Genomic DNA, 12816 nt, shown 5'->3' with positions numbered 1-12816 from the left:
ATAGTTGCTTATGTCACATATCAATTGACGATACAAGCAATACTATAGCTAGTCCAATTTATTGTCTGCACTGAATACAAAATTAGTGCATGAAATTAATCCCATTTAAACAACAAAACGTTTAGTATTTCACAACACTTGATAGCAGGACTAAGGATTGTGGCAAACAGAAAACTAACAAAATTGCATCAGCCGATCGTTTCTTAAGTCCTTAAATGTAGTTTTATCAATGGTAAAAAATATTTGAAAATTTTAAATAAACATTCAACAAAGAAATGCCTTTGATTGGCATACAATAAAAAGTGTAACATTTTACAACACTGCTGCGAGTGTTTTTAGGCCATATAAGTAGTTTCTAATGTAAAGAGAAGTTTGCAATTTTCAATTTCACACAAATGCATTTCCCCATATATTTTTGCTCATATGGAAATTTTGCCTTCAGGGCATTTGTGCTTCGGCTTGGCTGGGATTTAGCAATTTCCTCTTGTTGCGCTTCACTTTCGGGCTGTGATTTTCGCGTTTTGCGCGTAAAGTTTGCTCAATGTGTGGAGTGTGTTGTTGTTGCCGTTGCAGCTCCTGTTGTGGGCACTTGAAGTGCATGTGAAACGTGCGCTAGGCAAAAAAACAAAAACAAAACCAAAACAAAAAAAAAATCCCAGACTCAGGCAACACCAAAGCTAAACGCAACGAGAAACGTTTGTTTTAATGCCCTAAAGCGACAAATATTGGTGGAGCAGAGAAGAGCGAGCGGGTGGCGCAAAAGGGCTGCAATACAAAGCTCTGCGTGGGATTTAACAGCCAAAGTAATGCAATGACAAACAAAAGCAACCAGTGAGAGCCAACCATGAGTCAAGAGCGGCAGGAGTCGGTTTTTGCTGAATACTGCGGCTGGGCGCGGTTGCAATTTTGGCCATTTTTCAGTTAGTTGAGTGTTTTAGCAGTTGTTGTTGCAGCCAAGGCAATATATAACCAGTCGAGCTTGCCAGCTGGATTAGCCATTCAACGTTTTAACGTGCATGTCAAATGCAACAGGCCAGGAGAATCAAGTCTAAAATTTGTACGTCTTTCGAGCGAATGTAATTAAGCCCTGGCAGCCAGCTCCTGCTGTTCGGCAACGCCAGTTGCAAATACAAAATAATTAAATAATAATAAAATGGAAGGGAAAACCGCAAACATCATACGGTAACATTTTTGCCCCACCGAGCAGAGCTGTAAAACCAATTTGTTTATAAAAACTATGGGGTCAGACTCTGGCATAAAGTGTGCGCATTGTTGCTAACCTGTAGTTATTTTATTTTATTATTTATGGTTAAATGGTGCAGTGTGCGCCCAACCCCCACCCACGGCCTGGTTCGTCCACAAAAAGCTAACTCGTTTATTAAATTCATTTCGTAGTCGTCTTTTTTTGTATTTTATTTTGCATTTTGTTTTTTTTTTTTTCATTTTTATATAGTTTTCATGCCGCGCCAGTAACCAAATAAACCACAAAACCCGAGCAGCTAAGCAACTAAGACACACACACACACACACACAGAGAGATTGGGAGTGGGGGGCACACACACAAAGTAACCGCAAAAAAGTGGTCAGTTGGCCAAAAACTAAACGAAATGTAATAAAGCAACGGATATGCCAGTTTGCTTGAACTCTACAGCAAAGCTGGCAATAGGAAAACGGGTTGCATAGAGAAAAACTGTGCTATGCAGATAGTTGGGATAGCTCTTAGTGGCGAGGCAAAAGCACAACACAATAAATGAATATGAATTAGGCAACAAGCTTCATGCTTAAAAGGTCTCTAGCTTGGCAATAGAAAAAAGAAACACTGCTGCAATATTTGAGGGCAGTTTGATTTGTAAAGGTAAGGCTCAAGTCGAATCGCATGCGGTTCCTTGCAGTCTCAGGTCCAAATAAAAGCTGCAATCTCGAATTACTGCTTCATTCAATCATTAATTCTTTGTATGCTATTTACTCTGGCTGCAATTTAGTAATTTAAATTGTTGGCAATTCCCCTAAGTAACGAAGCGCTTTACAAAACTAGCGCAACTTGCTGACTGCAGTTGAAATGAGCTTCAAGGACTTGAAGGACCTAAATCTAGCTGTAGCTACACCTTTGCTTGGCTTTCGGCCTGCCTAAATGTCATTTACTTGCAGCAGTTTGGGGGACTGCAGCTATATTTTTAGTTATTTTTTCAGTCGAAAGTTAAAAGCATTTTCTATGCAATATTCTGCAAAATGTATTATGATTTTGTTACGAAATATGTAACGCTTAGCAAAAGAATCTTCTAACGCAGAGACTATTCATTGATTAGCAGCCGTGTGAATATAGTCATGAATATATATAGGATATAGCTATAGACATTCTTTATATTAAATGTGATCCATATATATATACATCCTGGTGATGTCGTTATATGCACATATATACCTGATGTATATATGTCTTGCTTCTTTTCCCCAAGATATTGTTTTCATAGAGCTAATATGGAAACAATTGGCCTGAAATTGTATAGCTGTCTGCTTTAGCTATATAAAGGGTATATTATCTTCGGCAACCCGAAGAATTGTGCTTTATTTATTTTTATTTTGTCGCTCACTTGACTCAACAAACTCTGGATTTTAAAAGCTAAATTTAAATCAATTTAAGTTAAATTCTGTTGCATACTTTTATGTTCGTTTGGAAGAGTTTTTTTTGTTTTTTTTTGTTGCAGCGCTATTAAATTTTTAAGTGCCACGGGGAGACCACAAGATCCACAAACACCACACAAGCAACCGCTAGCCATCATTTCCCCTTCCGCTCGGCCCTTTGCACCGCTGCCCAGCTCTCCGCCAGCTCCCCACCAGCTCCCCACTAATAATTCATTATAAAAGTCAGTGCTTTGGTTTGGTTTTTGCGTTTTGCTGTGACGCGAATTCCGCCTTAATACTCATTCAACCCCCTCTCCCCTTCCGCTGTACGTTTCGAGCTTATGTCGTGACAAACTGCACACATATGTGTGTGACCATATATGTTATGTGTGTGTGTGTGAGTGTGTGTGAGTGTTTGTGTTCATGTTTATGGCACCATTTTGCACAAAAGTCAAAGCAAGAAATAAGGAGTTGCGGTCATTCCCTTAATCCATTTCGTCTTACTTTCTGCATACTTAAATCGAAATATTTGTATTTTTGCTTGAAAGAAAATATAAACGAACTAAGTATATTCCCAACATATAAGCATGGTGATATTTTTCTTCACACGTTCACTTATCCCATCGAACTAGCACGTGATTTCAAATCGAACCAAACTGGAGGAGAAAAGGTTTTTGGGAATTCGTGACACTTATTGCGGGCATTGCTATAGCTATGGGGGTCGACCCTCTTGTAAGTGTTGAAAATTACTGTCGACTTGACTTGTTGCCTTTTTGTTTTGCCAGCTTGCAATGCCAAACTACAACAACTGTAACAACAACAATAACAATTACAGAGTTTGCAAATGTGTGCGTGCGGAATGTGAGTGTGTTGAAAGTTATTATGGGTTCCCGGGCCAGGACCCGGACCCGGACCCGGACCCAGACTCAGACCCGAAGGCCCATTAATGGGCAAAATTACTGTTTACAAGTGAAGCAGGCACCGAGCACCACTCACATGGAGACGCCACGAACCCAGCACCACTTTGCAGTGCAAGTTTCGTGTTAAAATAATAAACACATAGCAAAAATTGTAGCAGCATGTGTGTGGCAAGCAGACTGCATAATTCCATTACAGAGCCGCATGCCCCAAACTCGAGGCGCGCAGGCTGCCTGCCATCAACTATAAACTATTTTATAGCAATATTTTTTCGAAGTGCCCAAACTCTCCAGCTTTAGTTTACACGGCAAACATGTACTCCTCTTCCTACTTATACCCAGCACACATAAAAAACGATTGAGAAGAGTTTGAGAAAAAACAAACAAGCCGAAGCAAGAAACAAGCTTAAATATTGTCGAACGAGTCCCTACTGCAATTTTGTACATATTAGCGCATCAATCTCGACTTAAGGCCTGTGAAAAGGGTATCATCTAGTCGAGCACACTTGATTGGAGCATTTTTACTTGTTTTTCCCTTGTTGTGCAACATTTTTGCATTTTAAATTGCCAGACAGCGAAATGTTGTGGCAAGTTTAAACAATTACTACAACACCAACGGGTCGAACAACAATAACAAAAAACAGTGTAGAACAATATGAAATTATTCTAATGACAATTAGTGTTAATTGTCACTTACGGGCTACAGAATGTCGTACGTGTGTGTATTGTAATTTGCCATGCTTAGAGAAAATTTGCATTTAAAATTAGTTCTTCTTTCTTCTGGCTGTTGTTGTTGTTGTTTTGTTTTGCTTTGTTTTTGTAATTTTGCAATTTCAATTTGAGTTTAGCTCAAGCAAATAATAACATGAAAGTCATGAACAAACTGTCCGCATTAATGCATTAATTGTAATTACTTAATTATTTGCATAAATCAAAGTTTCGTTGCGAAGTCGCCCGAACATTAATTTTAATGAAAAAGGACATTTTCCCCATTTATTGAGAAGGCACTCAAAAAGTTTTCCATGACGCCCGATTTGCAGATCGCCGCATAAAGGAATAAATTAATAGATTGATGAAAATCACTCGAGCTACTTAATGACAATTTTATGTAGCTCGTCAAGTTGTCGTTTTGCGTTTTACGATTGGCTCAATTTAAAGGCGAAGGACTATAGAGATTTTAATGATTAGCTCTGGATGGCAATTAAAATCCAAAAGATTTTAATTAATCGAAGGGAACTGTGTCTTTTGTTTAAAATATAAATTCAATGAAATTTATAAACAATAGCACAGAAGTTTTTGAGCATTAATCAGCAAAACAGAGGAGTATAAATTTAATGTTTGGCTATCAATTCAAATTCTGAACGACGAAGATTCAGTTTTATGTACCAGGTGTAAAGATATCGTCATGTCTGCATCTAAGGACATAATTGATAAATAATAATACTAATAATGGGATTCTTCTTTGTCTACTCTCGTTTCGCTCAAAGTTGAAGATAAATGGCATGCAAAGATATACTAGAAAAAAAACGAGAAAATTCATAGTAATCACAGCTTGAAATAAACGGAAAAGATTGTTTAAATTGAAATAGTCCGGGAGAGAGGAGACCATCATCAAGATATAACCATTTCCCACTTCTGCTCTCAGTCTCTCTGTCTGTCTGCCGTATTTAACATTCACATCTCTCTCTCTCTCTCTCTCTCTCTCTCTCTCTCTCTCTCTCTCTCTCACTTTGTGGTATTCCTATGTAAAGTGCTTCCGTCAAATGGCGTCTGACAAACTTGGTAAATGGCCTGCACGCCCCGCCACATAAAGTGGGCGGTTACATTTGGGAAGGCCGCGAAATCTGAACGCAAGAATCAAATTGAAATGACGCACTTAATGGCATTTATGGTTTATGCGCATTTTATTATAATGTGACTTCGATTCTCCATCGGGCTGTCTGCAATATTTTCCACTTTTGGCCATTTTATTTGGTTAAAGAGAACGGGACCGAGTCGAGGGTTGACCAACTGTCGCCGACTGCAGAGTCACCCTCTCGCACGACTCTTTTTGGCCAATTGGTAATTTTGTTATTAGTCACGCTCTTTGCGCTTCATTAATGTTCATTACACACAAATGAACCCACATCGATTGATATTTCTCGTCGTCTGGCGGTTACAAATGCCCGTTATACATACATATTCTATCTAAATATATATATATATTTTTTTTTTTGTACGAATTGCGGTTGACATTTTGCGGTGTTTTATTTAGCTGGCTGGCGGTTTTTTTCTATTTTTATTTATGGCTTAAAGGGTTGCTCGCCTTTTGCATTTAATTATAAAAATAAACAAACACACACACATACACGTTTTACAGTGTATTTATTTATATAACCACATACATATATATATATGCATGCATATGGCAAACTTTGAACTTTTGGGTTATGCGCCACATATGCTTGGGTCGAGTTCGAGCCAAGTTCGAGGGGTTGCCCGACGTTCACAAGAAATAAGAAAATAAAATTTATTGACGCTGCTTTCTGCACGCTTAATTGAACATTGGCAACTTGAAAGGCCGATCGACTGATTGACTGAGCCACTGAAACGTAATTTTTTATGACCTTTGAAAGTTTGAAGCCTGTTCTTTTACTGTTGTTTTTTTTCTTTCTCTTCTGCTGAATTCCCGGTAGCGTGTTATTTAAATGGGCATTTCATTATGCGCCTAAACAGCTGGAAATGTTGTTTGGCTCCTTGCTGTAGGTTTATTGAAAATGCAGGCGGCTTTTAGTTTTCCTTTTCGTTTTCATTTGATTTTTCCTCTTTTTTTTTTGTTTTCATATTGTTTATTTTTGGGTTAATTTGGTTATCTAATATAAAATTGAACGAGCCCAAGGGGCTGCCAAAAGGGTGGATTTTGGTCGGGGGGTTGATTATGCCACTTGAGCGGCTTAGGTTAAAACCATATGGTTGGCTTCAGTGCACTTTGAAGTGGCATGGAAAATGCGATAAGCATATTAATATTCTTTTTATTTAGTTATTTTTTGTTTGTGCAAAAACTTTGATTGAAAAATTGAAAAAAAAAATGCTGTTATACTGAAAATGGGATAAGCTGGAGAAAATATTTGCTGAAGAGCCTGAATAATCGAATGTGCAGAAGCAAAAAGCGGATTTGGATTTTATAACTCAAAGCGAAAACTAAAAAAAAGAAAATTGTTTGCGTAATTCTATTATCATATAATACTGTATATGTTTTTACTGAATTTTACTAGCTGAACTGAGATTTTCATAGCCTCAACATGAGCTATAAGCTGTTTTCTATTCTTATTATTAATAAGGCTATGAACTTAACTTAATCTCACCCTTATTGTATACTTTTTTGTTTTTTCAAATAGCTTAAGTATCTTTGTGCCTCTCATTTAATACTAAAGCACTCAAACTGAACTTTTTGTCGCCAATTTCCTGATTGATTTCATTTTGTTTTTGCTTGCCATACAAATTATTTGCTTTCCTACCCATTTGCATTCGCTTAGTTCTTCTATTTTATTTAATTTGCACAATTGCCGCTCATTAAGCGTAGGTAAAATCCAAACAATTAATAAATTTTTAAGTGCAACGCAAATTATGCACCTCTTGACCGACCTCAAGACCCCTCCACAAAACCAACGCTCGTCAACTGTGGGGCGCACCTGCAACCGCTCTGCACACAATACATTATTAATTTAACTACCCCTAGCTAGCTGACTCTGCCCCGACGCTACAAACACGCACAACAAATGGGGCTTAATTTGCCAAATGGTTGTGACCCCTTGCGCCCTTCGCCCTGTTTGGGTAGCTTAAAGTTTTTTAGTGTTTATACCCTGTACACGAAGTGCAAACGAGTTAATTAGTTGCATGTTATTTGAATCGATCCTATTGAATCCTGAAATATTTCTTCGTATATTGCGAAATTCTTAGAGATAGATGGCATATAGACCCCAAATATCAATAGTTCCTTAAGTCGCAGCTTGAAATTCTCGGACTTACATTTTTCGAGTCATCTACGTGATAAGCCATAAGACTCGCTTCGCCTGCGTACAGGGTATAAGTGCACCCAACTTTTTTCTTTTGTGGGTGTTGCAGAAAATATTAGACGCGCGAATGAACAAAGATGCAAAATACCTTGACTGGAAAATTTGCATAGATGGGTAAAGCACAACTCAAAGTAAACGAACGGAAATAAAGTAAAGTGAAATAAAGCACAAATGCAAAGGGAAGCAAAAGTAACAACCGAATTTCCAACTTTGTGCAAACTTAAGCTTAGTGAAAGGCCAGCCAGCAACAAAAATTCATTAAAACTTTGCATTGTGTTTCAAAAATTACGAAATAACAACAAATACAGCAACAACTTCTTATAGAAAGAAAGAAAAACAACAAGAACAACAACCATCGAGAACTAGCACATTGCGAACTAATTTGTCTGGCGATTTAGTAAAGATTTGGGGCCCCAAAATACTCCCAGCCAAAGGCTGTTGATGACGCGACAAAACCCAATTAATACGCCAGACAAATAAAATGGTCAGCCCAATCTGGCAAGCCAAAGACAAGTCGGAAAAACCGTTTAGATACAGCAATAACCCAATGTGTCTACACACAGCCAACCAACACACACACACACAACAAACACACGCAACGGTGCATAATTTTCTTTTTTCCTTGCTATTTTCGTTTGTTTTGCTTGGCACCACATCTAAGTATATCTTAATATATGTAGATGTTATGTGGTTTTAGGAGCGGGCCTTGTCGCGCGTCTATGTCGCCAGGACTGTCTGTCTGTCCCTCTGTCCGTCTGTTTGTCCGTCTGTCTGTCTGTCCGTGTGTCTGCGTGTGTGTGTGTGCGTCTGCTGAGTATTTGTGCTTGTGCGTGGTGCCGTTTGTTTGCTTAAGTTAACCAGAAAGTTTTCTTAAAGATTTACGCGTAAGTTTTACGTGATAAAACTTTTATCACTATGACATTTTCTTCAGGATGATGCTGAAAGAAGTCACGGAGTAGAGCTTTAGTCGGGCCAATTGACAGTGGCTGTCGATATAGAGGATTCTATCGAAATGATACTGTATAAACATTTGCTAAGTGACGAACAGAATGCGTTGTTTGCTTTTGCTCAATTATTTTAACTAGCTGTTAAAACAATGCATTTCGATTGTTTAATCGTAATCGATAACTTTTGATAACTTTGGATCGATTGTTATACTCTCTGTCATGTGTTTTTCAATTACTGATCGAGAAATGGTTATCGATAGAGGAAAGAGTGTGTGTATTTCACATATCGATGAATTTTACATTGCCAATATTCTTCTTCGTGCTTGCTTTTCATATTAGCATTCATTTACTAAATAATCACAGATATGTAAAATATATCACAGTGATACAATTACAATAATCGAAGATTTTTAATCGATAAAAGAAATTTTCAGTATCTCACTTATCGGTCAATTTATCCACAAGCAAAAGTAGGTATCTCGTATATCGATCAATACATCCGCACACAAATATTTTCACAATAACATATTCTTTCTAATAATTTCCGCTTTTTACATCAGGCCCCCCTTGAAGTCGCACCCCTGGCTCTGTGGACACACAACTTGTGATATTTGCCTAAAGATATTGGCCCAACTCGTGTACAACTCATGTTAGTCGTCTTTTGTAGTTATTTGCCAGCTCCATCCCATCAAAGTATTTATGCCCGCTGGCAAGTTGGGGGTAAGTACGTGCCGCTGTTTACTCCTCCCGGAAATCACTTTAGTATTTTGATGGCAGCGCTTATATCATCAGCCCAAGACTCAAGACATAAGAAACTTTTTATTAACATAAATTATGACGGCGCACACACTCACACGCACACACACGCACACACACTCGCTTTGAGGGAGAGATAGAGTCAATAGTCAAGCGTGGCGCAAGTGAGTGCATAAATTTCACTTGGCACAAACTTTGGCCAATATATCTATTAAACGTCGACGGTGCTTACCGTTATGGCGATGTCATGGCTGGCATCGCATGTGTCCAACTTGCGGCGAAAGCGCAGCACGGTGTGGGTGGCATTCTCGTAGCCCAGCATCAGCATGTAATCCTGGGAGGGATCCACGACGGGCTCAGTGTCGCCATTGCGTGTGACGTGTCGATCCTGCAAGCAGAAAGCAGAAAGAAAATTGAGTGTGGTTTGTGGTTTGAATGAAAAATTTACGAAAATATTTAATTTGCAGCATACTTTTGTGCGACAGGCTCCGCGCCCAGCACACGCTTCGGGCGCATATTCCATGTCATTTAACAAAATACACTGAAATTCTGCGACCGTTGTTGCTCGCTTTTTCGCAGTTCGCTCCCAACCGCAGGCACTTTGAAAATCCCCAACTTGTGTGCATAACTTTTACGCAGCATCTGTGCGTTGCGTTTTTTTCTGCCTCATTATACCCTGCATTCATTAAGAGCGCACTGAACGGGTAGAATAGAGTTCTGCAAATGCAAGCTATGACTTTCTATGTATTTCCGCATTTCTAAATATTTATATGATGATTCGGGATTTTTCTAGATTTTTTAAATGAAATACATAAGTAAATATGTATATATGAAATATATTTCATATGGCGTCTCCTTTAACCTGGTATATTGTACTTAAATCATTATCAATTGTCCTCTTTTACTTCGCAAATTTTCTAAATTTTTAAAACTTTTCCAAGACGAACTTATGGCTTCTTTCTGTCCCTCTCAATATTTAACTCTTGAACTCTTTCTTGAAATAAAATTTTACGGTTCTTGTTTAGACTTATGGAAATCGTATATATGGGATAACTCTCCAAGACGATCTTGAGTTTTGATTCTGTCCCTTTTATTCTCCCTCTTCTTGAATTCTTTTTAAAAGTAATAATTTTGTATTTCCCAGCGCTTTCTTTTATAACAGGCTATCTTATAGTCGATAACACTTGATATTATTATTTTTTTTTTCTTACTTCGATTATTTTTTTCAAATTAGTTTATATTCCCAAAATTGTTCCGAGACGATCTTATGTTTCTTTTTTGCCTTTCTTCCTCTCTGTCTCTCCCTCTATTGCTTCCTCTCTCTTTTTCACTCTCCCTCTCTCTCTCTACTATATATCACTATGTTTTGACAGCTTCACCACGTTGAATTTGAGTAGTTGCTCCTCCTATGTGGACACAAACCCCTTTCTTGAGTGGAAAAAAGAAGAACAAACATACTGAATATTTTTTTTCTACACTCTTGACTTGTTCGATTCTCATGCACATGTTGGCCAGGGCTCGACACAGACGCCAGATGAGTTTGAGTTGAATTGTGTGTGTGCTGGTGTGTGGGCGATGTAAATTCTTATGCATACATACATACATACTCTTAAAAATATGTACATATGCATGTATGTATTCTTACAGGCCACTGTTGAAAATATTTGGTAGTCGTATTTTTTTTCGAGTGAGAGCTATGCTTGCGGGCAGGGGGAGGGAGAGGGGGAGGCTTTGGGGCATGCTCCGTGATTGTTGTTGGGCGGCTGCCTCGCATATTGGCAGTTGACTGCAAATGGGCGTAGTGTTTGGCATGCTCATGGCACATCCTTGCCAGCATGCGGCAGGAGCACTTGTGTTGTTTTTGGTATGGCAACAATTTTTTGATGATGTTGCAAAAGTCGAAAGTGCCCCTGCCACTGGCACCGCTCCTGCCCCAGCCACTGTTACCCTGCCAGCAGAGCCCTGGTAATTGAAGCTGATGGAATTTTTGAGTAGTTTTCTATGTAGATATTTCAAATTTTTATTGATTTAATTATTTGTTGTCGTTTGTCATTTGTTTGACTGATATCAAAGTTTTTCAGCTCTTAATGCAGTTACACTCACATATATGTTATATGCGCAACTCTGGTTCAATACAGAGTTAGTTCAGTTTTTATTGCATTTACGATTTCGAGCTTCTTTGGTTGTGCACATTGTGTGTGCATGTGTGTGGCTTTCAGGGCTTATGTGGCAGTAATTGAATGTGCTGCTGCCAATTCTGCAATATTGGAATAAAGGTTGTGGCTGCACAGATGAAGTTATCATTTAAAAGGCTTAAGGACAGGCTCTGGCCCTCAATTGTAAATTATTCATATTAGAAATTTATCTATTATTGAAATGTTACAATTATGCCACAGCCAAGCAGGCCTTCGACTAGCAATAGCTGAGTTCTCTTCGATTTCAATTCAAACGAGTTCGTTACTTAGCCAGCTTAATGATTGCAATTAATATTGAGTCGCGTGTTTAAACATTAGATAAACTTATCGCAGCTGTTGGGCAGTTTTTGTGCTCACACACACGCACACATATATTTGCCTAAATTGGTTAATGTTTTATCATCTCGTTGCTATCTGGCACACAATTCATTAGAGGCATTTATAATCTCCACTCAAGCAACGATGTTCAGTTTCCCAGGCTTGTTCTTCTTCGTCCGCCCCCGCTTCTGCTCCACTGACACATTGCCCAACATTATGGAGTGAAACTTTTCTGCTTACAGCTCACAGCGTTTCCATCATCTAATTACAACTGAAATTTTCACACACCTGAGGCAGTTGCAATTAATTTGCCCCAATTTATATCATCAACCCCCTCACAGATTCGGCATCCCCTACACCCACATCCACACCGACGAGGTAGTCCTGTTGCGTGTTTTGTTGCCCACAATTACATGCCAGCATTTCATTAATCATATCACACGCTGCGCCATTTGCCATTTAGCTGGCTAATTAAAAGTTTGCACAAAACATTTAACATAAATTCCAGCAAATTTATATGCACATAGATATATATGTATATGTATATATTTTGTATCTATGCAGGAGATAGACCTTTTCGAACTGCCTGTCTGTCTGACTGTCCGTCCGACTGTCTGTCTGTCTGTCTATCTTTCTGACTGTTTTGCAATCTGCAAACGCATAATTCAAGATCTGTAACGCGCAGTTCCGTTCCCGCTCCCATTTGTGTTCCCGTTCCCGTTCCCCTTCCCGTTGCTGTTTTGCACAGTTTCCCTTTTAATTTTACATTATCTACCTCTACACACACACACACACACACATACACACACACACACACATGCGCACACCTTGACATGTTGCTCGCTTATCGCAACAGCAGCCAAAAGTCGCGCATACGCCGCGTATGCCGAGAGAATTGTGAGCGTTGCGCGCGGCGACGGAAATTAAAAATACGCGCTGCAATGTTGCAAGCACCCAAGCGACGTTATCAAAATCAGCGTGTGCGTGGGCGCCAAGGGGCGTGGCA

The 12816-nt window shown here is 38.9% G+C and overlaps 1 protein-coding gene and 1 long non-coding RNA gene across 3 annotated transcripts in view; one reads left to right on the top strand and one right to left on the bottom strand.

The window, feature by feature from the left end:
* Nucleotides 1–12816, bottom strand: part of olf413 — a 131042-nt gene that overhangs the window by 32485 nt on the left and 85741 nt on the right. The window contains exons 1-2 of one of the 2 annotated variants that reach the window (XM_064689557.1): nt 9770–11314; nt 9530–9685 (exon numbers count right to left, since the gene is read on the bottom strand). In XM_064689557.1, the coding sequence (XP_064545627.1) occupies nt 9530–9685; nt 9770–9820 (207 nt within the window). In that variant the 5' untranslated portion in view covers nt 9821–11314. Of the gene's footprint in view, nt 1–9529; nt 9686–9769; nt 11315–12816 lie in introns of those variants that run through there. The other variant, XM_064689556.1, reaches the window with a different exon arrangement.
* Nucleotides 1–12816, top strand: part of LOC135433481 (uncharacterized) — a 37635-nt gene that overhangs the window by 3087 nt on the left and 21732 nt on the right. The gene's annotated exons all lie outside the window — the stretch shown is intronic.

Source organism: Drosophila montana, unplaced genomic scaffold (assembly GCF_035044405.1).
Source record: "Drosophila montana isolate Dmon_TW-CO22-7 unplaced genomic scaffold, ASM3504440v1 contig_3218_1, whole genome shotgun sequence".
Taxonomy (NCBI): Eukaryota; Metazoa; Arthropoda; class Insecta; order Diptera; family Drosophilidae; genus Drosophila; species Drosophila montana.
Note: the sequence above shows the minus strand (reverse complement) of the source record. Positions and strands in the feature narration are given on the sequence as shown.